The 27353-nt window shown below is 47.3% G+C and overlaps 1 protein-coding gene across 1 annotated transcript in view; it reads left to right on the forward strand.

The window, feature by feature from the left end:
* Window positions 1–1073: 1073 nt before the first annotated feature.
* Window positions 1074–27353, forward strand: part of RASAL1 (RAS protein activator like 1) — a 46102-nt gene continuing 19822 nt past the window's right edge. The window contains exons 1-13 of the mRNA XM_069081401.1: window positions 1074–1344; window positions 8673–8729; window positions 9812–9925; window positions 10734–10798; window positions 11108–11237; window positions 15280–15361; window positions 16142–16264; window positions 17134–17222; window positions 18019–18136; window positions 18847–19000; window positions 24355–24419; window positions 24954–25066; window positions 25951–26033. Of these exons, the coding sequence (XP_068937502.1) occupies window positions 1280–1344; window positions 8673–8729; window positions 9812–9925; window positions 10734–10798; window positions 11108–11237; window positions 15280–15361; window positions 16142–16264; window positions 17134–17222; window positions 18019–18136; window positions 18847–19000; window positions 24355–24419; window positions 24954–25066; window positions 25951–26033 (1258 nt within the window). The 5' untranslated portion in view covers window positions 1074–1279. The remainder of the gene's footprint in view (window positions 1345–8672; window positions 8730–9811; window positions 9926–10733; window positions 10799–11107; window positions 11238–15279; window positions 15362–16141; window positions 16265–17133; window positions 17223–18018; window positions 18137–18846; window positions 19001–24354; window positions 24420–24953; window positions 25067–25950; window positions 26034–27353) is intronic.

Here is a 27353-nt window from a genome sequence, read left to right on the forward strand (position 1 = left end):
TGCTCCCTACATCATTCTATGTCAGTCCCAGAGCAGAGCTGGACCCTCATTCCCAACCACAGCCGCATTGTCCCCCAACCCGCACCCCTCAGTCTCGGACTAGAGCTAAACCTCCGTCCCACCCTTACCCATTCTGACCACAACTGCTCGAGTTCCCTCCCAGACTTCAACCTTTCTCACCATCCTCATTGCACCTCTATACCAGATCAGCTCTCCTCCCGCCCCCACCCTTTCCCTTGGGTCAGAATTGATCCCCGGCCCTCCCCCCATCCTGGATAGATTGACCACAGCTGTACCCAAATCTCCAGTTAGGGCCAAACCCCTTCCCCCATCTCAGACTGGCGCCTCATTCCCAGTTCCAAACCCGAGCTGGAAAAAGGGAGATATCTTTTCCCATTCCACACGACTGTTGCTTTCTCCCCACTCTCCAATCTCCGACCAGAGCTAAACAGCCCTCACCACCCCCATTATACCCCTGTCCTAGACCAGTCCACTCCCTTCCACTCCCACCTTCCCCTCCCCTCAAGGTCCAGAACTGAGCCTTGCAGCCCCCTCCCCATTCTGGATGCAGAAGGAGAATCCCAGTCTCCAGCCAGAGCTAAGGGTTCTCCCACATCCCAAAGCGGCGCGGCACCCTTAATGCCCAGGGTAGCCTTCCCCATCTCGGCCCAGAGTTGCGTCCCTCTTTGCCAGGCTAGATTGGCTCCCCAGGATGGGGAGAAGCTCTAGGGATCGACCCTAAGAGGGGGGCGCGGGGCAGATCTCGGGGCAGTCGGCAGAGGGCGTGCGTGGGGAGGTGGGATTACGGTGTGGGGAGGGGGGAGGGAGGAGAGCTCTCCTGAGCCCGCCCCCTCCTCCGCCCTCCCCTCTCCAACCCGGTACCACGCCCGCCCGTTCTGTGCTCCAGCTGGTCCGGGTGGGGCGCGGGGGGCGGGCCGAGGGAGGTGCTCGGGCAGCGCGGCACTGGCTGCCGATGCCTCTGCCTTTGCTCGCTGCCACCCTTCAGAGCCACCTGTAGAGCCGAGGCAGCCGTTGGTTCCCCCCCCCCCCCCCCCCGGACCCCCCCCCCCCCCCTCCCCCACCCCTGCTGGAGCCCCCCCCGCACACCCCTGCTCTCCATCCCAGCTCCGTAGCGATCTGCTCCCCCTCCTCCTCGCCCCCGCAGACTAGGGCGCAGCGCTCTGGACATGTAGCAGCCGCGACGGCGGCAGCCCTGGCACAACTAGCCCCTGCCTCTGCGCTCCGGCCTCCGGCCGCACCCCCAGCGCAAAGTTAGACTATGGCTCGGAACATCTCTCTGAATTTTCGCGTGGTGGAGGGACGGGACCTGCCAGCCAAAGACGTGTGAGTCTCCCTTCTCCCCAGTCACCCCATTTCTTTCTGTTCCTCCCGGTTTTTTTTGGGGGGGTAATGAAGTCAGTCAAGCATTTCATAAGCGCCTACTATTGTGTCTGGCACCGTGCGGGGCACTGGAGATGCCTCGTGGCTTTCCGCCCTCAATCCAGGTGGGAAACCCTAGAGAAAAGCAACCTGTCCCAACCCATAGCCCCACCCTTGCCCCTGCGGAGCCTGTCGACTCCCAGAAGTTTGGGGGAACGGGTAGTGCCAGCTTTGACCTCCTCAGAGACCCATTGTCTCCCCACCCCTCCTCCCAGCCGGTTCAGGCATATGGCTTCTCATTCTAGGCTGTCTGAAAATTAGGGCATCTCTCCCCAGACAGTCCTGGGGGAGGGAGTTGTGGAGTTCGAGCTGAAGCTTTCCCACAGGGTTTGGAGGGGAGAGGGGTAGAATAGTGGTGCAGAAGAGATCCCCTTTGAGAGCTGTTCATTTTCAACCTGCCTGGGGCATTGGCAGATGGGGGAAGGCTCTGGAAGGAGAGATGAGCCGTTGAGGGCATGTGGGCATTCTCTTCTGTGTTTTAGGATCTTGGGGTGAGCTTCCCTTGACAGGGCATCTTACCCCCATTCTCCTCCGAGGGCTCTGGGTTCAGTAAATTTTCATCCCTAGTCCCCACCCTGTGCTGCTTGGTCAAGTCTATACTGTGAGGGGAGGGGGTTCTGTCCTCAGCCGTAGGCACATCTCACATTCTCCCAGGGTTCCCAGCCAGGTTAAGCCTGTTTTGGGAAGAAGGAACAGGTAGCCCTTCATCCTGTTCCTTTCTTAGCCTAGGCCTTAGGACTCCAGGGTATATCTGTTCACCTTGGCTTCAGAGGTTGTGGGAGGAAGGAGATGGGTCAGTGATTGGCCCATTCTTGATGTTGGTCTGATCAGGGCACAAGACCCTTGGTTCTAGAGCCCCTTTTCAGAGATACTGGATCAGCACAAATATGGAACATGGTCTCCACCCCCTTCCCCATAGGGCTTGCCTTTATCAGGGAAGGGACTCTGCTTGTGATTCAGCATCTGAGGTTGGATACCCCCATGGAGGAGCTTGGAGATATTACCAGGCAGGCTGAGAATCCCTCCCGAAGTCACTGGGGGTATTTCCCCAGTGGTTTGGGGGCATGGACATACCTCCATTTTGGAGAAGCAAGAACAATATGCTTGCAGGCAAGAGAAACCTAGGTTCCCTGTGTAATGGAATAAACACTGCACTTAGAATCAAGAGAGACCTAAGTTTATATCTCAACTCTAGCCTTGGGTAAGCTGCCTCAATCAGCAAGCATTTATTAAACGCTGGGGATACCAGGAAAAGGCAACTGTGTGGCAAAATGGATAGAGTGCTGGGTTTGGAGTCAGGAAGACTCATCTCCCTGAGTTCAAATGTATCCTCTGACACTCACTAGTTGTATGACCCTGGGCAAGTCACTAAACCCTGTTTGCCTCAGTTTCCTCATCTGTAAGATGAGCTAGAGAAGGAAATGGTAAATTATTTCAGTATCTCCACCAAGAAAGCCCCAAATGGGGTCATGAAGAGTTGGACATGACTGGACAACAACATACAAGGACAAAGAAGGAAATGATCTTTTCTCTCAAAGAGTTCTAATGGAGAAGCCAAGATTATATATCAGTATGTAGTATGGATATTAAGGGAATAGATACAAATCAGTTTAAAGCAGTTAGCTATAAGGTAGTTTGGGAGGGAGGGCACCAGCTGTCGGAGGGATTGGGAAGGGCCCCAAAAAGAAGCTGGGGCTTAAGTTGTGCCTTAAGGGAACAGAAGGCTTTATGAGGAAGTGGTGAGGAGGGAGAGCATTCCAGGGACATGGGGTGACCAGTGTAAAGCCACAGAAATAGGAAATGTAGTGTTGTATTAAAGAAGCAGAGAGCTGGATTGCAGGAGGGAGAGTAATGTCTAATGAGTCTGGAAAGGAAGATTGAAGCCCTTCTCTGTGAAATGGGGATAATAATATCAGGGTTGCAAGACTCCAAGGAGATACTGGCTATAAAAAGCAGTTTAAAATTTACAAAGTGAAATGCAAATTCCAAATGTCAATATTAAGCATGTCACAGCTGTGATATCTTTTAATCCTTTCTCATATTAGGGAAACTGAGGCATGGAAAGGTTAGCATGTTGGCATGTTGGAGAGTCTGCCCTACACTGGAGTGTCCAGATATGTCTTCTTACTCACTTGCAGGCTTGGCTTGTTCCCTTCTGTGTTGGTGTCCAGAGTGGTGGAGCTGGTGTGTGTGTGTGTGTGTGTGTGTGTGTGTGTGTGTGTGTGTGTGTCTTCTCTGGGTGCCTTGATTTAGGACTTTAACAAGGAAGCTATAAACTGAGTCACAAGGATGGGGGAGAACTGGGTGGGGAGATCCCCAGACTTTCCCAGGCAGGTGGAGAGAATTGGGGAATCAGTTTCTCCTCAAACTTTGTGTCCTAATCCTGTTTTACCCAAGCTTTCCTGGTGGGGAAATGATATCCTTTGTCATAGATCCAGTTTTAGTCCCAGAGAAAGGCCCTATGTATTGGAGACCTCCCTTTGACGAAGGGGAAGGGAGCAGTTCTCCTCCCTCCCCCAGTTCTGGGGCTGGTCTCAGAAGCCATATTTGGCTTAAACCCCAACTTCCTTGGCTCAAAGTGCCAAAGCCACTTCTTTCGACTCAAATACCTACGTCTTTGGCTGCTTGGAAATTGGTCTGGGTGCCTAGTATCCCCTTTTTTCCTGGGCAGAATTTTGAAAAGAAGAGAAGCACTGGTTTGGAAGTCAGGACCCCTGGGTTCTAGTACTGAGGTGATTCCTGACTCTGGCATCAGAGCCGGATTCAAATTCTGCCTCTTATGCTTACACCATCTGTGTGACTTTGGGCAAGTCATTAGCTCCCCTGGGCCTCAGTTTCCTCATCTGTAAAATGGGGGGGTTAGACTAATGAGGGACTTGGTTCAAGTCCCCTCTCTGAGTCTCAGTTTCCCCTTCTGTAAATAAGAAGATTGGACTACCTGATCTTTAAGCACTGATATTGTATGGTTTTACAGAATCCCTTCATTTTCCTCCAAACTTGAAATCATGTGGTGGATTTGGGGACAGAATAACTCCTTCCAAAGGGGATTTGGGTGAAATTTGTGCTGGACTAAGAGCGAGAAGCTGATATGACCTTGTTCTGAATTGGGACTGCTGTCTGCTTCAGGCAGACTCTCTTACGCTGCCTCAGTTTCCCCAGTTTTGAGCCAAGAATGACAAGCTTATTCCCCTACTTCCTCCCCGCTCTTGACCTTGTACCTGAACCTGTTACTCCTCTTGAAAGCATCATCCAGAGGAAGAAGGAATTCTGTGCATCTCCAAGTACTTTGCTGATGGTATCTCAGGGGAAATCTTTCCTTTTCCATCATTATTTGTTCAGGTGTCTCAGTCGTGTTTAACTCTTTGTGACCCCATTTGGGGTTTTCTTGGCAGAGATCCTGGAGTGGTTTTCCATTTCCTTCTCTAGTTCATTTTACAAATGAGGAAACTGAGGCAAATAGGATTAAGTGACTTGCCCAGGGTCACCCAGCTAAGAAGTGTCAGAGGCCAGATTTGAACTCGGGAAGATGAGTCTTTCTGACTCCAAACCCAGTGCTCAATCCATTGCACACCTAGCTGCCAACATCCACAGAGGTACAAGAAGGGGGAAGCTAGGTATCAAAGCTAGGTAGACTGCTGATTCTTTCAACACTGGGGTCTATTGGGTGAATATGGCTGCCTTCTTTGTCTAAAACTTTCCAGCTCTGAAAGGCTACTTTGAAAGGAGTTTGGTCTAGAATTGATCCAGAGATCTCTGAAGAAAGACCTACAGATGCCAGATATCCTTATTGGACATGAGAAAAATGGTAGGGGGAGGTTGTAGTTGCTTTTCCCACAAATAAGGAGCAGGAGGGCCCAGTCCCCATCCCTGTGGGAAAGGCTAAGAGGCCAGGTTCAGGGCAGATCGCATCCTGCCGAGTAGGCACTTTCCCTGGGTGACACCGGACCACCCCTATCTGATGGGAGCTTGATAAGGACCCTTCCTCACGTCAGCAGCTCTGAGGTTGAAGAGTTGACTGGGAGGGAAGCAGCTTTCCCAGAGAGGGATCCAAGTCACAGAATATTGGGAGGTCAAACCAAGGCCACCTGGGAAAATACTTTGCTTATGGGATCTCCAGTCTAGTCTCAGCCCTCCCCAACTGACTGATTGAAACACTGAGGCAGAAGGGAGAAAAGCTTTTCAGTCAGTGAAAAGGAGGCTCTAAGTCTGGAGGAGAATTCTGATCCAATGTGCTGATATGAATGCAGAGGTCCCACAGATGAATAAAGAGGGGCTTAGTTGAAGAGATTTGTGATATTAATGGTAGTTATCCAGAGGATCATAGACCTGGAACTGGAAGGAACCTCAGAAGCTGTCTAGTCTAAATTCCTGAAATTGAATGACTTGACCAAGGTCACACAGCTAGGAAGTATCTGAAGCCAGATTTGAACTCAGGCCTTCCTCACTCCAGGACCAGTACTCCTATCTACTGTGCCACTTACCACTGTGGTACAGTGGAATGACCATTCACTCTGGAGTCAGAAGACCTGAGTTTGAATACTGCCTCTGATTGTTTGAGAAGCATAATCAGTTTTTGATTAATTCCTACTTGTGTGACTTTGGACAAGTCAACTTCACTTTCCTGGGCCTCAGTTTCCTCATTTGTAAAATGGGGAGAATAATAGCCCTTATTCCCAGGATTGTTGTGATGAGCAAACCTTAAAGTGCCATATAAGGGATAATGATTATAGGGCTCAGGATTTACAAGGCCCCGTGGTCTTCACAGTCCCATTAGGGTAAGGCATGCAGATATTATTCCCAGTTTTTTTTTTAAGGAGTCCTGTGTTTTCCTTGGTGGGCGCTGATACTCCCAGGGAGGCACTGGTTCTAACAATATAAATCAGTGCTTGTTCTGACAGTTATGTTCTTAGAGAGCTGACCCAGTGGTTGTCACTCACCCAGGGTCCTGCTGGCAGTCTGTTAGAGGTGGCTCAGGAACTTCCCGACCCCCAGGCCTATCCTCTATCCATTGTACCACTCAGTGTCCCCATCTTATGTTGAGGACACTGAAACTCAGAGAAGGCAGTGACTCCCTCAAGGTCACCTAGTAAGTGTCCCAGTGGGCTTTGAAACCCAGGGCTCCAAGCCAGCCCTCCTGCCACTGATGCAAGGGATCAGAACAGGGAACCAGATCAAGCCGTGGGAATGGGGAAGTGGCATTGGTTGGTCAGGATCCGACATACTGGTAGGCCATAGTACAGAAGGCTTTGAAAGGTTTGGGAATGAGGTGGGGAATGTGAAAGCCACCAGCTTCCAGACTGACCCACTTAGCATCACTTATCCTCCTTCTTCCCCTCCCCTCTTTAAGTGAAAAACCAAACCCCCAAATCTTGGTTTTGTTCACTGTCCAGTCATTTCAGTCATATCCAACTCTCCGTGACCACTTTTGGGTGTTTTCTTGGCAAAGATACTGGGTGCTTTGCCATTTCCTTCTCCAGCTTATTTTACTGATGAAGAAACTGAGGCAAACAGGGTTAAGTGACTTGCCCAGGGTCATACAACTAATAAATGTCTGAGGCCAGATTTGAACTCAGGAAGGTGAGTCTTCCTAACTCCCGGCCCAAAGCTCTATCTAATTCCCTACCTAGTTGCCTATACCTGGCATATAGTAGGTGCTTAATAAATGTTTATTGTTCTAGCCAAGCTTACCTCTTTGCTATTCCTCACACTCTGTGTGTGAGAAGCTATCTCCTACCTCCTTGCTTTTGCCTAGACTGCACCTCATGCCTGGAATGCACTCTCTCCTCACCTCTACCTCTGAATCCCTAGCTTACTTTAAAGCATAGTTCGTGGGCCTTCTCTTACCTACCAGGCCTTTCTTGATGCCCTCCCCACCCCCACTTACTAAGTCAGCCCCACCCATTACATTCCATGCCATTTTTATTTATTTACCTATGAACATGTTGTTTTTCCTACAGTATATACGATTCTCAAGGGTAAAGGACTGTTTTATTTTTGTCTCTGTTCCCAGGACCTGGAGTACTAGAGGGCTTAATTAATACTTGATTAGATGAGGAAATTGAGACTGAGGAAGGTTAAGTAGGAAGGGGCATTCTTTTTCAGGCTTCCTCATGCAGCTGGTGAGTGTCAGAGGTGGGTTTTGAACCCAGGTATTTCTGGCCTCACTCTGCCATCACTCCATCCACTATACCCCTGGCAGCAGCCCTTCTGTGTAGGAGATACTGTTCAACACTAGTCATCACTTAAACTAGCCTTAGCTAATCTGGTCCTGGGGTGACAGAGAACTGGCTTTGCCGATGAGATTATCTGTGTGAGAAACCTTGGGCACATCATTTCACTTTTCTTTGCTCATCTTTAAAATGATGGTGGGTGGTCTCTGTGGTCCCTTCCAGAGCTAGTTCTACAATCCTATGACTTGAGAATGAATTCTAGCTTGGCTTTGTACTTTCTGTGTGTCCCTGGGCAAATCAATCAACCTCTCTGGTCTCCACTTTGCTCATCGATATGATAGCTACCATTTTTATAGTCCCTACTATGTGCCAGGCGCTGTGCTAAGCATTTTATGATTATTCTCTCATTTTATCCTTAAAATAATCCTGGGAGGTAGGTGCGATGATTATCCCCATTTTACAGCTATGGAAACGGAGGCAGACAGAGGTTAAGTGACTTGCTCACAGCTAGTAAGTGTCTAAAGCAGAATTTGAACTCAGGTCTTTCTGACTCCAGACCGGGTGCTCTATCCACGGCACCACCTAGCTGCTTGTCAAATGAGAAGTTCAGACCACAGGATGGATGAGCCCCCTTCCATCTGCTGCTATCTATGATCCTTAGCTCATAATTATCATAAGAAAAAAAGGGAAAAAAGAGAAAAAAGGGATTTTACATGATAACTTTATTATATATTTAGAAGGAATGGAGGTTGTACAGAATAGAATTGCAATTTCACATGCAGTCGTCTTTTTATTGTATTATGTTATGGCAATACTTGTTTTAGTCCAGAAATTAAAAATAAAATAAATAAGTGTGAAAAAACCAATAGTGCAGAGTTAAGTATTTAACAGATGCTTGATAAGTTGCTTCATTCTTTCATCCATCCTATTGAAAGGAGCAAAGGTTCATTGTCAGCATGGTCAGGTCCAGCCAATGCAAAGTCTGTGAGATGGGAGATGGTCCACTGTGTGTCTAACTGTAGGCAAAGATCAGCTCCTAACCACGAGGTGCTCTCTCCACAGGTCCGGCAACAGTGACCCCTACTGCATTGTCAAGGTGGACCATGAGGTGGTGGCCAGGTAAGCTGCCCAGCCAAGGCTCTGTAAGGGTGGGGAGCTGCCCTGGCCATCAGCATACCTCTCTGTCTTCTGAGGTTATTGACCTGCAGTTGTAGCCTCTCTAGGAAAATGGCAACTCACCCTAACATTCATTCTCTTTTCATTAAGTGCCTTTTTATACAGATGAAAAGCCTTGTACTATGTACTAGAACCTGGTGTTTAATGCCACTAGACCTTAAAGAGTTACTTGGGGCAGGGGCTGAGGACTCCTGGGTTCTATTCCTAGCAAATCTTAGAGTCCAGTGGTCTAGGATGAAACTGGGTTGAAATCATGTCCAACCTTTCTACCTACTGCTTACTAGCTGTGTGACCTTGGACAAGTCACTTAACCCTGTTTACCTCAGTTTCCTCATCTGTAAAAGGAGCTGGAGAAGGAAATGGCAAACTGCTACAGTATCTCTGTCAAGAAAACCCCAAATGGGGTCATGAAGGGTTGGACACAACTGAACAATGGCTTTGTGACCTTTACTAAGATTATTTCCCTTCTGGGCCTCACTTTCCTCTGCTGTGAATTGAAAGGCTATCCTCACACACAGTGGGCCATCTCCCATCTCAGGGACTTTGCATTGGCTGCCCTGTCCATGATGAGAACGAAGCCTTGCTCCTTTCCATAGGATAGATGAAACAATGGGGCAATGAAACCAAAAGTACTTATTAATTAGGCCCTCTGGGTCCCTTCCAGATCTAGAGCCAGTGATCCGCACATGGGCCAGAGGACCCCTAGCTTGGTCCTTTGGAGAGATCCTGGATGTGGCCATGGTGGGAGCAGGGCAGGAAGGGTTTGACCCGATCTCTGTCTCACCCAGCCCTGGGTCTTCATAACCTCCCAGTCCCCCAGGCCTCCTCCCAGTGCTGACTCACCAGCTGCCAGGGCTCCTGCCCGCCACCCCTCCCAAGGCTGCCCTGTGTCATCTCCTAATTCCCAGGCTGAGCCGGTTCCTTCCTTCCCCACCCTCAGCCTGCCCACGCTGGGGCTGTGTGTGTGTGTGTGTGTGCCTGCGCGCCCCTCCTTGGCTGTCCAGCCCCTCTCTTTCACCCTCCAGGACAGCCACTGTGTGGAGAAACCTGAACCCGTTCTGGGGAGAAGAGTTCACCCTGCACCTGCCACTCGACTTCCATCATTTGGCCTTCTATGTTCTGGATGAAGACACCATTGGGTGAGAGCCCCTTTGGGGGCGGGGCTGGGCAGGGCCAGGGACTGCTTGAGGAGCCTGTCACTGTCCAGCAATGATTGGGCTGGGCAGGAACTTGGGGATGATGATTCTTCTCGTTGGGCAAAGCCTGTTTGGATCTCAGAGTAAGAGATGGCAGAACATTGAAGTAGGAAGGCATCTGAGAGTATAGTCAGGAAGGCCTTTAGCATATGACATGTCAGAGCTGGGAGGGTATGGTAGAGTTGGGAGCAGCCTGAGAATACTATCAAAGCTGGGAAAGGCCTTAGAACAGGGAATGACAGAGCTGAGAGGGACCTTAGAACAGGGAAGGGCAGAGCTGGGAGGGCCTTAGAACAGGGAATGTCAGGACTGGAAGGGCCTAAGAGAATATCTAGTCTTGCTGCATTCTTTCACAGAGAAGGAAGGAAGCTGAAGCCAGTAGAAGGGAAAGGATTTATCTAATATCACACAAGCCAGTAGCACCTTGTCCTCTGTGGTTCTGCCCATGGTGAGAGTTAGTAGCTATGGGGAAGCTACGTCCATTTCCTTGTCTGTGAAGTGGTGGGGTCTCTATCAGTTCTGTCTTGTATGATCATCCTTTGGTGGGAAGGACCAGCCATTCCAACAGGCCAGGAGGTGGCAGAGTGAGCCACCTAGATGGGCAGTGCCCCTGGCCAGGTGCCCATGGCCAAGGAGGGGCCCAACACCTCCATTGTCCACCTGGCCTCCCAGACGGGGCCTTCGAAGGACCAGGTCTGTGGCCCCGTTCTTCCCTGCTCCCCGTCACGTTCCCTCACCATGTTCCCTGCAGACACGATGACATCATTGGCAAGATCTCACTGAGCAAGGAGACCATTGCAGCAGCAAGCCCCCGAGGTGAGAACCAGGGCCCTGATGGGAACTTGTCAGGGCACAGATATGGGGAATGGAGCCCAGAGGCCTCTTAGAACACAGAATGTCAGGTCAAGAAGGGTCTTATAACTTCTTGGAAGGCCCTTAGAACAGAGAATGTCAGAGCCAACAGGGGTCTCAGAACAGAGAATGTCAGGGCTGGCAGGCACTCGAGAACATAGACTCTCAGATCTCAGAGGAATGTTAGAACAGAGAGAGAATAGGGCCACCCCTGTTTGGCACTTGGAGCATCCAGCTGGGTGATGGTGTCATTCTGGCCTTTTCTGGTACCAGGGATTGACAGCTGGCTCAATCTAAGCCCGGTAGATCCCGATGAGGAGGTGCAAGGGGAGATACACCTGGATGTGAAGCTGGTGGCCGAAGCCCAGGGATCTCGGCTCCGCTGCCACATCATTGAGGCTCGGTATGGCCCCTGGTGTGGAGGGCGATGGGGGATGGGTCGGGCCTCTTGTCTCTGGGGAATAAAGTGGACACAGTGAGAAAGTGGGAGCTTGGGTGGGTGGGTGAGCCTTAGTGCTGGAGGATTCCTACTGAGCTTTGTCTTCCCCACATGCTTCTGTTGAGGCTCTCTGAAATTGGGAAAGGTTATGGGCAGTTGGAAGTGGGTGCTAATGAGTGGGCAACTGGTGCAGAGGAGGCGGTGGGGCCTCGTGCCAGCCTTGGGGGGGGCTTGCCAGTGTTGTCTTCCTCTGACTCATCCCCAGCCTGGCATTGTGAATCAGCTGTGGCCACTCTTGGAAACAGCCGGCTAGACCAGCTGTCTCTTCCCCAACAATCTCCAACTCAGGCCATCCTGCTTTCTACCCTTCCTCCTTCCTCCCCTCCCTCCCTCCTTCCTGCCTTTTTTCCTTTGGGAATTGGGACAGAGAAGCCAGCCCTTCCTCCCCTGGGGATCGTTCGCTCCCACCCCCACCCTAGGAGTCTCTTCTCTCTGCAGTGTAATGGGGTGACCTGTGCGTGACAGATTGCGGGATGGAGGAGGGGCAGCTGTTGGCCACCGAGAGCCTGTGTTGTGCCCCTCTAGGCTCGCAGGACCTTGGCAGGAGTGTCCTACGCAGCTGTCCAGTGTCCTTATATGCCATCTGATATACCATCCTGTGTCAGAAGAATTTTTTTCATAGGGTCATAGGAACTGGGGGAGGGGGACTTAGAACCTGGACTCTCAGAGCTGGGAAGGAGATTAGGGAATGGCTAAGTTGGGAGGGACTTTAGAACATGGAATGTCAGACCTTGGAGGGACTTTGTGGAATCTAAGAGGTGGGAGGGACCTTAGGGATAACTTTTATTTTAAAGATGAAGAAATTGAGTCCCACAGATGGAAGTGATTTGCTCAAGGGTCATTCAACTGGCCTCTAGAGAGCCAGGATTTGAACCCAGATCTTTTGACCTCACACCTGGTGCTCCTTCCTACACTGAGTGTAGAGTTATTTTATATATTGCCTCTCAAGGAATCTGTAGTCTCCATTCTTCCCTTAGCCTGGTCAAGAAAACTAGGATTATACCCAGGAGGCAGCCAGTCCTCTAGCGAGGTTCAGTCTGTTAATGTTACTTCTAGAAGATGTCATCACCTGGAGGTGGCTAGTCTGAGAATCTTGGAAGCCTGAGCTCTGAGAGTCCATGCTGGTGTGGCCCAGCCCATTCCCCCTGTTCTGTGTGGCCCAGCCACATGTCCCAAGGGACATGAGGGGAGAGAGTGTGAATGACTCAGTGCCACCCATCTCTATTCCTGGGAATACACCTGCCAGGGCACCTTCAGCTGCAGTGGGTGCAGAGAATATCTGTGTTAATGAAGATGCCACCTCCTTTTCATATTTCCTCCTGTACGCTTAGTCACATCCCCACCCATTTTCACTCCCACAGAACTCATTCAACTCTGCTTCCATCTGGGCATCAGCGAGTAAGAGTGCTGGACTTGGAGTCGGAAAGATCCGGGTTCAAATCCAAGCCATACTGCAGCTGCTAGCTGGAAGATTCTAGACAAGTCACTTCCTTACTCAGCCTCAATGTCCTCTTCTGTGAAATGGGACTAATAATAACACCTGTCTCACAGAGTTGTTTTAAGATGCAAATGAGATAGCATATGAACACTGCTTTATATTTATATAAAGTGCTGTGTATATGCTAGTTTCTATTATTACAATTATTCTTACAGCTTCAGGCTTGCTACCTAAAAGCATCACAATGTGGGACAAGTCCTCTCTGAGCCTCGCTTTCCTTGACTATAAGATGAAAGGTGTTAGACTGAATAACTTCTAACATCCCTCCCATCTTTCATGTTCTGCCCAGCAGAATTTCCTCATGTTTGTCAGGAACACAATTCATTGTGTTCCTGCCTCAGCTCTTGACTTTCTGTGGGAGCTCAGGGTCAAAGCTCTTCCTTCTCTGTATCTCTTTCACCACCCCCATGCGAAGTATGTGTTGGGGGGGAGGGGACTTGACCTAGCACTGAATCTGACTTTGAAATCATTTGAACATAAGGCATAATATTGATTGATCTTCTATGGAAGGACCTTGAGGATGGAGAAGGGGGATGAATATGGAGTTGGGTGCTGAGAATATAGAATGTCAGGGCTGGAAGGAGCCTTAGAACATAAGATGTTTGAGCTGAGAGGGGCTTTAGAACAGGGAATGTCAGGGCTGGGAGGGGCCTTAGAACATAAGATGTTTGAGCTGAGAGGGGCTTTAGAACAGGGAATGTCAGGGCTGGGAGGGGCCTTAGAAAAGAGAATATTATGATGTTTTGGGGAAATCTAGGCAGAGAGATAGTGCTCCTGAGATGACTACCTTCCAGTTAGGGAGTAGATTGGAAAGGGGATTCCAAGCCTTGTATTCTCTGCCCTTGCTGCCCTCCACCCCCAAACTGAGGCTGTTGGGATCCTAGCACTCAGAGAAAGGACCACTGTATCTTAGCAACCAGACTTGGCTCCTAGGAAACCAAAGAGGGGGCCAATGGATCAGATAGAGGGATGGGAGAGGAGAGCCTGGGGTGCTAGTGGATGGCAGGGGGTAGGAAGAAGCTATCCTGGAGTCTGTGTCTCCAAGCACGTGTGACCTCCCCCCACTCACTGTGCCTTGAATGGGACAGGAGGTGACAGAGGTAGCCTCGGGAGAGACAAAATAAAGCCTGGAGTTGAATCCTACTCTCGACACCTGGTAGCTGTGTGATTTGGGTCCAGTTATTTCCTTTCTCTGTCTTATTCTCTATTTCCATATTTGTACAATGAAGGGTTTCAGCTAAATCTCCCTTCCAACTCCCAAATCACATGATCCTTTCTTTTAGCAGACAGCTCCCCAGACTCCACTGTCTTGTTTCTCTCTTCCCTCTTCCCCCCTTTGTTTTTTGTGTTGCTCTCCTTTGGGCAGAAGGTGGATGGGGAAGAGTGTTCCAAGGAGAGATGGTGTACCCCCAAATGTACCCAATAAGTCACCCAAGGGAGGGGGAGGGACCCTGTAGGATCCTAAGGGACCAAACCAGAGGATCTATCAGGCTCTTGGGAGCAGGACTGAGGATTGAGCAGGAAGGCAGGATTGAGATCAGATTGTTTGGGGATCGTCATAGCAACAAGGAACTTGGAATCCAGCAGAGAGGGAAGATGGGGGGTAAATTAGAACGTGGGCAGGGCTTCTCAAGGAGCTGTCACCAAGGAAGGGTCCCTGATTGCCTAGCACTGTATTGAAACATAGTATGTTTTCAGTAGGTGTTCCATGAATTAGTAAGTGGGACCTGCTGCCTACAGTTGGCTTCTTCCTACAAAGACTAGCTCTTCTGCTGGTACTGATAAGGTAGCATTCCTCACCGAGAGTAACCCACCTGCCCAACTCTTTGCCATCCTTGTTATACCCTCTGATCCTTGCTTCTTTCTTTGCCTTAGCAGCCCATCTTCTGCACCTTGGAGTTTCCAGAACGTAAAACCTCTCTGAGCCTCAATTTCCTTGACTCTAAGACAAAAGGAGTTAGGCTGAATTACTCCTAAGGTCTATAGAGAGTTATAGATTTAGAGCTGTAGCTCCCACATTTTATAGGTAAGGAAACAAGCTCAGCGATGTGTGAAGTGACTTATCCAAGGGCATCCAGGTAAGGGACAGAGGTAGTAAGTGCGATTTGGAACCAGGTCTACTGACTCTATATCTAACCCTCTTAATACTGGATTCTTGATGCTAACCATCACCTGTTAGAACCCTCTAGTCAGGAGCCAGTGTGGTGTGGTAGAAAGAACACTTCATTTGGATTTAGGGGACTGTGTTTGAATTCCAGCACTGCCGTTTGCTAGATGTATGACCATGGGCAAGTTGCTTTACTTTTATGTGCCTCAGTTTATTCATCTGAAAATAAGGATAATAATCCTTAAAACACTGATCTTGTACATTGGGCATGGCAAATGTGCTTTGTAAACTTTCAAGCACTATAGACATATGGCATTATTCCCTTCCTTTTCTGTCTTCAGAGACTTGGCTCCACGAGACCTCTCCGGCACCTCGGACCCCTTTGCCCGAATATTCTGGGGCAGCCAGAGCCTTGAGACGGTGGTGAGATGGGTCCAGATGGATCCCTGGGAGAGTGACAGGGGATATATTGGTCTTGGGGCTGATCTGGGGAGAAACGATGCCTAAACTATGAGTCGGGTACTATTGATGATGGGGGACCTGAGTCAGGAACAGTAGAATTGGATAGTCTCTTGGGTTTGGTACTCTGCAGTCATCCTGGAAGATGGATCTGAATGTTCAAGAGGCTAGGGAGAGCCTTTGCAGAAAAAAATACCTACCTGGGATATAAACTGAGATGATTCTTCTCATTCCCACCTACTCACTCCCTTCTCCTCTTCCTGTTTTCTATTATTAGCAACTAGGTTGCATAGTGGTTAGAGCACTGACACTGGAGTCAGGAAATCCTGAGTGCAGATCCTACCTGGGACACTTAATAGCTATGTAACTCTAGGCAAATCACTTCCCCTTTGTTTCTGTCAAATGGGAATGATGATAACACCTGTCTAGCAGAGTTGTTATGAAGATCAAATGAGATCACGTACTTAAAATGCTTTCAAAACCTTAAAGCATTATATTGATGATGATGATGATGATTCCCTGGAAATCCAACCCTGTTGGTCTACAGAAGCACTTTTCCTTTCAGATTACGCATGTGTGGGGAAGTGTGCCTGGAAGTCTTGGGTTCAGAATGGGGGCAATGTTAGGATGCTGGCTGTTATCTGTGATTGGGAGGGAATGGAAGGGAATCCAGGTAAGCAGCTCTCAGGTAGGTAGGGCAGGCTCCCCTCTCTTTCTCAGATGGCCTTGATGCCCTTCTCATAGACCATCAAGAAGACGAGGTTCCCCCACTGGGATGAGGTGCTTGAGCTTCATGGCGAGGAGGGCCCGCTCCGAGTGGAGGTGTGGGACTGGGACATGGTGGGCAAGAATGATTTCCTTGGAATGGTGAGTCAAGAATAAAGAACTCAACTGTACACCCCACCACCTTCTCCCAGCCTCAGAATTTGGAGCCATGGGACGGCGGGGGTTATAGGCAGAGGATGGAGAGAGTGGGGTTGGGAGACCTGGAGGGAGAGTGGGGTGAACACCATTTGTAATTAAATCGGGGGTAAGAGGGTAGACAGAGACAGGGAAAAAGGATTTGAATGTCAAGTATTATAGACCTTGATTATGAGGTTGGAGAAGAAGACACATGGGATAGTAGATTGAATGCTAAATTCTTCTCTGGCACTCTTTGATAGCTATGTGGCCATGGGAAGTCACATCTCTTTCAGCCTTAGACATCCCTCTAAAACTGTAAGCAGGCTGGTTGAAGTCATGCATCATAGGACCACCAATTTGGAGCTGAAAGAGATTTTAGAAGCCATTGGATCTGAAACTATCCCCTTCATCATTTCTTTTAGCACAGTAGGAGATAACATAGGTATAGGACTTTGCAAATTTTGAAGTACTATGTATATTATCAATTATGTTAATGATTGAATTATGTTATTTTATCATTATATCCTATCATTTATTCAGTCATTCCCCAAGTGATGGGCACACCCTTAGTTTCTAGTTCATTGCCACAAGAAAGAGCAGTCACAAATATTTTGTTCATATGCAAACCTCCCTCCCTCCCACCCCCATTTTGCAGATAAAGAAACAGATCCAGGCAGGAAGACTCAGGGTAATGCAGGCAATACGGATTAGGTAGGATTTGAACCCAGATCTTCTGACTGCAGGTCCTGTGCTTGTTCTATTGAATCATGAGCACTCCCCTGGCTTTCACCCTGCTCTCAATGGCAAACTGAAGAGTTGATATTTAATCCCAGGTGGAGTTTTCTCCAGAAGTCCTGCTCCAGTGTCCTCCTAGTGGCTGGTTCCGTCTGTTACCCTTTGCCAGTGCTGAAGAGGATGCTGGGTAAATGAAGGCTTGAGAAAGAGGGGTCCATGACCTGAGTGGGATGGGATGACCAAAGAAACAATGTTTTGGAACCCTTATGGCAGAGGGACTTGGAATTCACTTCCCCTCATACATTAAGAAGCATCCAAGGCTCCTGTGTCTGAGACCTTTGGAACCCTTTTCCTAACCTTCCCTCTTATCCCAGGGACCAGGCAAGGAATTTGGGCCTCTTCATTAGCATGGGACTCAACCCCATGACTTGGATCTTGCCAAAAAGTTCAGTGGTTGGTGCCTTATCCTTTGGCCAAGACTGGTGGTGGTTGGTGGTGGTGGTGGTCACTGAATTCTGGGTTGGTGGAAGACTTGGGCCCGTTATCTGGTGTGTGTGTGTGTGTGTGTGTGCATGCATGCACACACGCACACACATGGTACAAAAGCTCGAAGGTGTAGTAGCTGAAACATTTGGACTTGCACTCATGCTATGTGACCTTGGGCAAGTCACTTCCCTTCTATGAGACTCAGTTCCTCCCTCTGTAAAATGAGGAGGTTGGACTAGATGGTCTCTGAGGACTCATCTAACACTAAATCTATGATTTTGTGATACTTTGGTACTTGGAGGAGAAACTTTAGGCTGCGAGTAATGGGGATGCCTCTTCCTCTGGCTAACTCCTCATCCTTTGCCAGAAAAGCTGTGGCTGAGATATATCTACACCCTCCCCTCCCACTTCAAACATGCATCCCAGTGGGGAGACATCTTCTTGCTGGTGGATTTGTGTGCCCTCACCAGCATACATTCTCTGGTGCTTCCTTCCAGGGGTAAACTGGGAGCCCTGCGGCTCAAGGTGCGTCTGGCTGAGGAGCGTATCTTGCCTTCTGTGTATTACCAACCCCTGATTGAGCTGCTGGTGGAATCTGTTCTGTCTCCGGCACAGGTAGGTTCCTCTCTCAGGGTCAGGTATTAGTTTTCCCCTTTGGGAGTTATACAGATTACCAGTGGAAGATTGCCTAGGCTGTCTAGGATAATGGATAGAGATCTGGTCTTGGTGTCTGGAAGCCCTGAATTCAGATCTCATTTCTGATGATCACTTGCTAAGTGACCCTGGACAAGTTATTTAATCTTTTAGAACTTCAGTTTCCATATTTGCAAAATGAAGATAACAAGACTTGTAGTAGCTGTCTTGAAAGGCAGAGTGGACAGAGAGCTGATCTGAAAGTGAGGAAAGAGGCCTAATCTGATACATACTCATTGTGACTCTGGGCAAGTTATTTGACTTGTCAGTACCCTAGGCAACTCTGTAAGACCAACACTGGTAGAGGGAATTTCCTCACCTGGGAGTTCCCTAAACCAGTGAAATCACAGCACCCCATAAAGTACCCATCTTACAAACTCATTGAGGTACCAAGGAGATATTGCATTTTAAACCTTAGTGCTGTATAAATGTCAGTGATGATGATGATGATGATGGATAAGCTGTTTCCTTTTCCGTCTCATCCCCTTTTCCTCCTTTGATTATCTAGGGAGGCCCCCTTCCCATCCCACAGAAGATATGTAATTAGGCTCTTGTTAGGGTGCCCTTGGAGGTTGGGAATTCAAAGAGAATCTGTGGAGTTACCCCTTCCTTCCTGTTGGTATGTGTCCTAGGATGACACTGTGACCCCTCTGGCCATGCTGGATGAAGTGAGCTCTGGAGAGAGCCGGCAGGACATTGCAACCCAACTGGTGAAAATATTCCTGGGTCGGGGTCTGGCTGTGCCTCTCCTGGACTACCTCAATCTTCGGGAAGTGTCACGGACCAGTGAGTGACCCCTCTAGCCTATTTCCCACACATAGGACTTCTCCCCACTTCCCAGAGAGAGCCAGTCTTCATTGAAAAGCTAGCTCTTAGGTAACAGTCCCTCCCTTTCTAAAAGCCTCCAAGGGAGTGATTACCTGCCTACCCAACCCTTAGAGGTAGCCCTGGTGTAATGGGAGGAACAATGGGCTTGGAGTCAGGGGACCTGAGTTTGCTGTTCAAAGTCCAAAAGCTACTTTGCTGTGTACTCACTGTGTGAGCCTTTGGTTAGCAAGTTCCCTGGGCCACAATATCATGGGCGAGATGAAAGGGTTGAACTGGATGATCCACAGGGATCTATTTCAGCATAGACCTTCTGTGATTCTGTCAGGAATCTGACAGATAATGGTTTCTATCTGTCTGTCTGTCTATCTATCCATGCATCCATCCATTCATCCATCCATCTATCCATCCATCTGTCTATATCCATCTGTCTATCCATCTATCCATCCATCTATCCATCTATCTGTCTATCTATCTATCATCTATCTAATCTATCATCTATCTGTCTATCTATCCATCCATCCACCCACTCACCCATACATCTATCTATCTATCTATCTATCTATCTATCTATCTATCTATCTATCTATCTATCTATCTATCTATCTATCTATCTATCTATCTACCTATGCCATACCATGGAAAAGAAGAGGTTTCCAAAAGAGAGGGATCCCATTCAGGGGGATGTGATATAAAGATGATGATGATGGAAGACTGAGCTTTTTTCTTGCTTCTGTTGAATCCACTAAGATTAGTTTTTGGATAAGAAAAGGACAAACCAAGAATGACTAATTATTTGGCCAGTAAATAAGCATTTATTAAATGCCTAATATGTGCCAGGCACTGGCTAAGCACGGGGAATACAAAAAAGGGCAAAAGATAGTTCCTGACCTCAGGGAGTTCACAATCTAATGGGAAAGACAATATACACACAACTTTGTACAAACAAGATACAGATAGGATAAATGACTGATTTGCTACCCAGAATAAATTAGTAGGAAGATATAAGAGATTCCCTTGATCCAATTCCACAGGTATTTTTAAAGCACCTATTAGATACTGGGCATCCTGTCATAGAAGCCAGAGAGCTGGCACAGCTAAGTTTTAGTCCCACCTCTGATTTGTGTGAATGTGTATGTGTATACACATATGGAAGGGGGGCATTGTGTGATTGTGCGATTCTGGGCAAGTAACTCCTCCAGGCAGCTGTCTGTGATTACAAGTTTCAGAGAAGATGCTGACCTTCAGTAGCTGGAGTTCTCTCCTTTGGAAGCTCCTTGTACCAAAGAGATAACAGACTCTGTTAAAAAAACAAAGGCTGCTTGGCACTGGATATGAAAAGACAAAGGTGAAGTGGTCCCTGACCTCAAGGAAATTTACATTCTAGGGAGGGGTACAACATAAGCTCATAGATTTAGAATGAGAAAGGAGGCCAGTGAATCCAATGCTGTCATTTTACAATTGAGGAAACTGAGGCAAATAGAGGTTAAATGACTTGCCCAAGGTCACACAGCAATTAAGTGTCTAAGGTCAGGTTTGAACTCAGGTCCAGTGCTCTATCCATTGTACCATTTGGGCACAGAAGTAAATACAAGACAATTTGAAGTGGAAAGGAATGGGAGAGAGGGTTCAGGAAAATCCTTAAGCAGGTGACATCTGAGCTGAACCCAGAAGGAAGGGAGTAGGAAACAATGGAGGAGGAAATTAGGAGGCATGAATGCAAAGGCATGGAGTCAGGAGGTGGAATGTAGAAGTCCAAGAACAACTGGCGGGCCACTTTGGCTAGAACGTAAAGTGTATGAAGGAGGAGTAATGTGAAATAAGGCTGGAGATGTTCAGGGGAGCCAAATTTTTGAAGGCTTTAAAGTGCCAAATTGTACTTTATCTTAGAGACAATAGGGAGCCACTTCTGAGCCAAGGAAATGACATGGTCATACTTGTGTTTTAGGGATGTTAATTTTGCAAGTTGTGAGAAGAATGGATTAGAAAGATAAGGTAGGTAATGAAAGCAGGGAAACAAATCAGAATCTCTTTCTGTAGTCCAGGAAGGATGTGATAAGGGTCTAAATTAGGCAGTGCCCTCATGAAGATCGAGAAGGGGGAAGATTTGGAAAATATGGAAGTGGAATTAAGACTTGGCAAATGCTTGTATATAAGGGGTGAAAAAAAAGGCGAGAAGGATCATGGATTATCCTGAGAATGTAAATCTGGTATCTCCAGAGAAAATAGTGTTATCTTAATAAAAATACAGAAATTTGGGGCAGCCAGGTGGCTCAGTGAGTAAGAGCACCAGCCCCAGAGTTGGGATGACCTGGGATCGAATCCGGGCTCTGATGCTTAGCAACACACCCAGAAATAACTGGCCATGTAACCTTGAGCAAGTTACTTAACCCCAATTGCTTTAATTAAAAAAAAAAATACAGAAATTTGGTATAGGGTTTGGGGGACAGGATTGACTGGGGGAAAGACAAAGGGAAAGGTGATGAATTCTTGGGGCATGTGGAGTTTGAGATGCATGTGGTACTGCTATGTGGAGCTGTCCAGAAGGCAGTTTGAAATATGTTCAGCAGAGAGATTCTGAGTATATATACAGGGTATCCTAAAAGTTCCAGTGCAGTTTTCAGCCTTAACAGTCAATAATCAATAAGTAGGCAATAAACAACTATTAAACTGTTTTATTTGTTATTTATTTACTATTATTATTAAATTTTATTTATTAAGCTTTGTGTCAGTCACCGTGCTAAATTTGATAGATTAAAAATGCATTAAGACTTTTGGGACATTGAGTATAGCTTTGGGAATCCTCTGTATACAGATGCTAACTGAACCTGTGGGAGTTAATGAGATTGCCAAGGGAGGAAGTGTGTAGAGATGAGAGGTAATAGGACCGAACATCGAGGGATACCCATAAGGAAGGGAGGAAAGAAGCATTTATTTTATTTTTAGTTAAGTTTTTATTGATATCTTCTGTTTCTTTTTTCTTTACTTTTTTTTTGGGGGGGGGTGAGGCAACTGGGGTTAGGTGACTTGCCCAGGGTCACACAGCTAGTAAGTGTCAAATGTCTGAGGTCAGATTTGAACTCAGGTCCTCCTGACGCCAGAGCCAGTGCTCTATCCACTGCACCACCTAGCTACCCCTGATATCTTCTGTTTCTTACATCATCATAGTTATCCCAAATATCTATCTCCCTCCCCCTCCTACAAGAGTCATCCCATATATTAAATAGCATTTTTTATGGAGAAAAAAATCAACATCTTTGAATTGATACATTGAAAAAGTCTGAAAACATGTGCAGTGGCTAACACCTGTGTACATCCCGTCTCTGAAAGGATAGGTTGAGGGTTGTCTTCACATATCTATTTATTCAGGTTCCACTTGATCTTTTTTTTAAAAAAATAAGTTTTAATTGCTATTTTCTGATTCTTACATCACCATAATATCCCATGTATCCCTCTCCCTTTCCCTTCCAGAGAGTCATCCCATATGACAAATATTTTTTGTAGAGGAAAAGTCAACACGACTGATTGATCCATTGAAAAAGACAAAAAACATGAGTAACGGGCAATATCTGTGGACATCCCACCTTCATGAAGGGATAGGTTGAGCTGTCTTTTCATATTTCTTCATTTTAGTCCCACTTGATATTTATAATTTTGTTGCATTTACTTTTGATTTGTTGGTGTGTCATTGTTCTTCCCATTTATATTGTTGCATATAATATTCCTGGTTCTTCTGACTTCACTGTATCAGTTCAGGTAAATCTTTCAATGCTTCTCTGTATTCATCATATACATCATTTCTTTCAATACAGTAATACTACATTACATTCATGCACCACAATTTGTTTAGCCATTCTCCAATTAATGGGCAGCTATTTTGCTTCTAGTTTTTTGCTATCACAAAAAGTTCTGCTATAAATATTTTGTAGTATATGGGGACTTTCTACTTATTGATGACTTCTATTTATTGATTACAAGTCCAGTAATGGAATCTCTGATTCAAAGGGTATGGACATTTTAGTCACTTTACTTGCATAATTCCAAATTGCTTTCCAAAATGGTTGTATCATTCTGTAGCTCCACCAACAATGTATTAGTGTGCCTATCCTTCCACAACCCCATCCAATATTGACTAAGTGCCTTACTATATTCCAAACACTGGGGGTACAAAGGGAGAAATGAAATAGGTCCTGCCCTCAAGGAACTTGCATCCATTGAGGGAGATGACATGTTCATTTTTAGGTATATATAAAACAGACACAGAGGGAAAAGTGAAACAGATCCTACCCTTGAGAAGCTTACATTCCACTGGGAGAGACAACATGTTTATTTGCAGGTATATACAAAATAGATATAAAGTGTGAAGTAAAACAGACCTTGCCCTCAAGGACCTTACATTCAATTGAGGGAAACAGCATATTCATTTGTGGGTATATACAAAAAGGATACAAAATGATTTTGGGGAGCAATGGTATTAGCAGCTTTTGGGGGGATCAGCAATGGTCTCATAAAGGTGGTAGCGGTAGAGCTGAGTCTTAAAGGAAGACTAGTGATTCCAAGATGAAGAGATGAGGAAGGAAATAGTATTTCAGACGTGCACAGCCAGTGTAAAGATACAAGATGAGATGGGGTGTGGTAGATGAGGAACAGTGAAGGTTAGTTGACTAGGAGCACAAAATAAGTAATGTGTAATAAAATTGGAAAGGTCAGTTGGGGCCAGGTTGTGAAAGACTTTATATGGCAATCAGAAGAGTTTGTATTTGAACCTAGAAGTAGTGGGTATTTACTGGTGTTTATTGAGTAGGAGAGCGACATGGTTGGACTTATGCTTTAGGAATACCACATTGGTGGCTACTTGGGAGATATGTTGGAAAAGGGAAAGTCTTGAGGCAGAGAGACATCTCTTAAAACTGGAAGGGACCTTTAATATCATCTCTAGTCTATCCCTTTCATTTTACAGATAAGGACATTGAGGCCCAGAGAAGGGAAAGGCCTTGGCCACAGTCACAGGGACTAGGTGGTGAATCTAGGAATTGAGGACTTGTCCTCTGACTCCAAACCCAGTGCTTTTCCCGCTCTGTCAGGCTGCCTCCCTTCCAGTTGGTCTGTTCCCAAAAGGCCTTATGGGTAAGAAAAGTTACCTGGTCCCGTGCACCTGTCCTGAAGATTTCTCTTCTTCAGATACCATCCCATTGACTACCTAGGGCACCATACTGGGGATGTCCCAGACACCAGCCTGAAGCAAGGGGAGGTGCCCAGAGCACAAAGATCTCCATGCACAACCCCCTGCTCCAGGCATGTCTCTTCTCTTCCAGCGGATCCCAATACCCTTTTTCGTTCCAACTCTCTGGCCTCCAAGTCTATGGAGCAGTTCATGAAGGTGAGTGCTATCCCAGAATATGAGGTCTCCTGTGACTACCCCTGCTCCAAATTCTAGCCCTGAGATGTCACTCTTGGGCCTCATCTTAGTTTGGATGGAATATTTCTGACTATAGTAGGGGAGGGAGAAATAGAAGACAAGTCTGGTTTCATTCAATAGGGTAGTATGGAATCCTGTCTCTCACATTGCTCCCCTGAGCCAGAGAACTTGGGTTCAAATCCTATGTCTGATGCTTATTACCTGTGTGTTCTTGGGTAATTGTGTTGTGCCTCAGTTTCCCCCAGTGTAAAATAAAGGAGCTGGACTACAAGGGACTGTAAGGTTCCTTCTAGCCCTAGATCTATGGCCATGTAGCCTTTCTGGGCTCCAGTTTTCTCTGCAAATGAGGGGGTTGGAATAGATGGTTCTCAGGTTCTTCCCAGCTTTCAAATTCAATTCTTTTCCTGGGCCCCAGTCCAAGTCTGGTTCATCTTTGTCTCTGGGTTATACCCTCTTTTTTTCTGTCTACTTCTCACCTGTTTTTTCTTTTTTCAGTTGGTGGGCACACCTTATCTCCATGAAGTTCTCAAGCCTTGTGTCAACCGCATTTTTGAAGAGAAGAAATACATTGAGCTGGACCCATGTAAGATAGAGCTGACCCGTACCAGGTGAGTAGGGATACTGGCTCAGACCTTTTAGGGTCAGAGAGATTCACAGAGGAATAGAAGGAGGAGGAGGAAGAGGAGGGGAGGAGGAGGAAGAAAAGGAGGAAGAGGAGGAGAGGGAGGAGGAAGAGAAGAGGAGGAGGAAGGAAGGGGGAGGGGAAGGAGGAGGAAATAGGTGATTAAGTAGATATGTCCCCTTCCATCCCAGAAATCATAGACCTAGGCCTAGATTTTTCTGCCTAGTTCCTCGACTTTAACCTAGGTTGGATCCTGGACATGATCCCTCCCCAAATTCTGGGGACAAGTTTTACAGGGAAGCCCATTCTAGACCCTGAGTTTCCATTCTTGGTCCTGGTAAGGTGGTCTTGAACCTGGTTTGCTGGTTATTCATCTGACTTTGGTCACAGGTTCATATGGTCATAGATTTAGAGTGAAAAGGGCCCTTAAAGGCCATCAAATTCACTCCACTCATTTTATAGATGTGGAAACTAGGACCCAGATAGGTTAAATGACTCGCTTAGGGTCACGTGGCTCTGACTGCTCAGAGCCAGGAAGGACTGGATTAAAATCCTTCTTTGGATACTTATTTGCTGTTTGACCTTGGGCAACTCATTTAACCTCTGCCTCCTTTGCTTTCTCTGTAAAATGAGGGGCTTGGACTTAATGGCCTCCAAGGACCCATATTCTAGTTCTAAAATCAGTGGTTCTGCTGTGATCCATGATCCTAAGTACCTGACTAATCCAGTCCTTTGGGACTCCCCATACCAGATCCCTATCCATTATACTTCACGTATTATGTATGTTGTATAAATTATGAATGTATATAAGTAGAAAGTCTTCTCAGTCCTCAGTTTTTTGGGAGCAGGGTGGACTTGTCCCTGGGCTAGATCTGTGGGGCTTGTCACCTTCCAGATGGAAAGAGCAGCTCAAGGCTCTGTGCCTGAACTTGGGAAGCTTCTGGTGCTGAGGGGTTGGGGTGGAGCTAGTGGTGCCATTTCAAGCTGATCTGGAAGCAGGTTAGGTTCAGGACCAGGCAAGGAGAACAGCCCCTTAGCAGACCTGAGCTGGAGCAAAAGGCTTCCTTAGTGAGGGAGAAGGGTTTCTGAAGGGGTGTGTGAAGGGACAGGGCACAGGTTCCTGGGAGGTTGCTGGGCCATGGGAAGAGAGGGTGAGAGGGCACCAGGAAAGCTGGGGCAGAAGGGGAGAGGACCCTCAGGGAGAACTGAATCTGGAGAGCCCAGAGCTAGGTGATGGGGGTGGAGACCTTGGGGGATTCTCTCAGAAGGTGGAGAATTACCTTCGAGGAGCTGGAGGGAATGGAGCAGAGTCTGGGGAAGGGGGGCATAATGGGAAGCTAGTCAGTCCATGAACATTATTAAGCATGTAATTGTCCTAGGCACTGTGCTAAGGACTTGAGGATAGAAATAAAGGCAAAACCGTAATCTCTTCTCCCAAGGAGCTCTCATCTAATGGGGGAGACAATATGTAAATAACTAAGGACAGGCAAGATACAGTCAGTCCAAATGGAAGGTGATCCCTGAGTGAATGCACTAGCGTTGGGGGTGGGGCGGGGCAGGGCACAGGAAAGGACCATGAGAAGGTAGAATTTGATCTGAATCTGCAGGGAAGCCAGAGGCAGAAGAGAGGAGAGCATGGTAGGCATTGAGGGTAGACAGTCCAAGACCACGGGAACGAAAGATTGAGGATGGAGCTTGAGGAACAGTGAAGCTGTTAGATCAAAGAGTAGGTGGTGGGGAGGAAGGTGTAAGAAGACTGGAAAGGTAGGAAAAAGACAGGCTAGGAAGACTTTTAGAAGCCAAGATTTTATGTTTGGTCTTGGAGATAATTAGAGCCATTGGAGCTCACTGAGAAGGGGGGTAACATTGTTAGACCTGTGCTTTAGGAATCTGCCAGGTGAATGGAGGGTGGATTGGAGCTAGGGATGCCCATTAGGAGGTGGTTGTAGTTGTTTAGGGAAGAGGTGGTAATGGTCTGAATTGGGATAGTGTTAGTGGGAGGGGAGAGAAGGGGACTTGGAGGAGAGATGTAGAGATAGTAGGAATGAGCAGACTTGGCAGAAGGATCATTGGTCTAGAGCTAGAAAGGACCTTAGAGACCATTGAGGCAGATTAAGTGATTTCCCCACAGGTAAATGTCAGACATGACATTTACATAGGTAAATTACACAGGTCATCACACAGGTAAATGTTAGACGTGGGATTTGAACTGAGATGGTCTGAGTACTCTTTCTCTTAAACTATGTTGCCCAGGAGAGAGACAGAGAGAGAGA

The sequence above is a fragment of the Petaurus breviceps genome, unplaced genomic scaffold (assembly GCF_028583685.1).
Source record: "Petaurus breviceps papuanus isolate PSGF00001 unplaced genomic scaffold, PetGlider_PUasm1.0 99, whole genome shotgun sequence".
Lineage (NCBI taxonomy): Eukaryota > Metazoa > Chordata > Mammalia > Diprotodontia > Petauridae > Petaurus > Petaurus breviceps.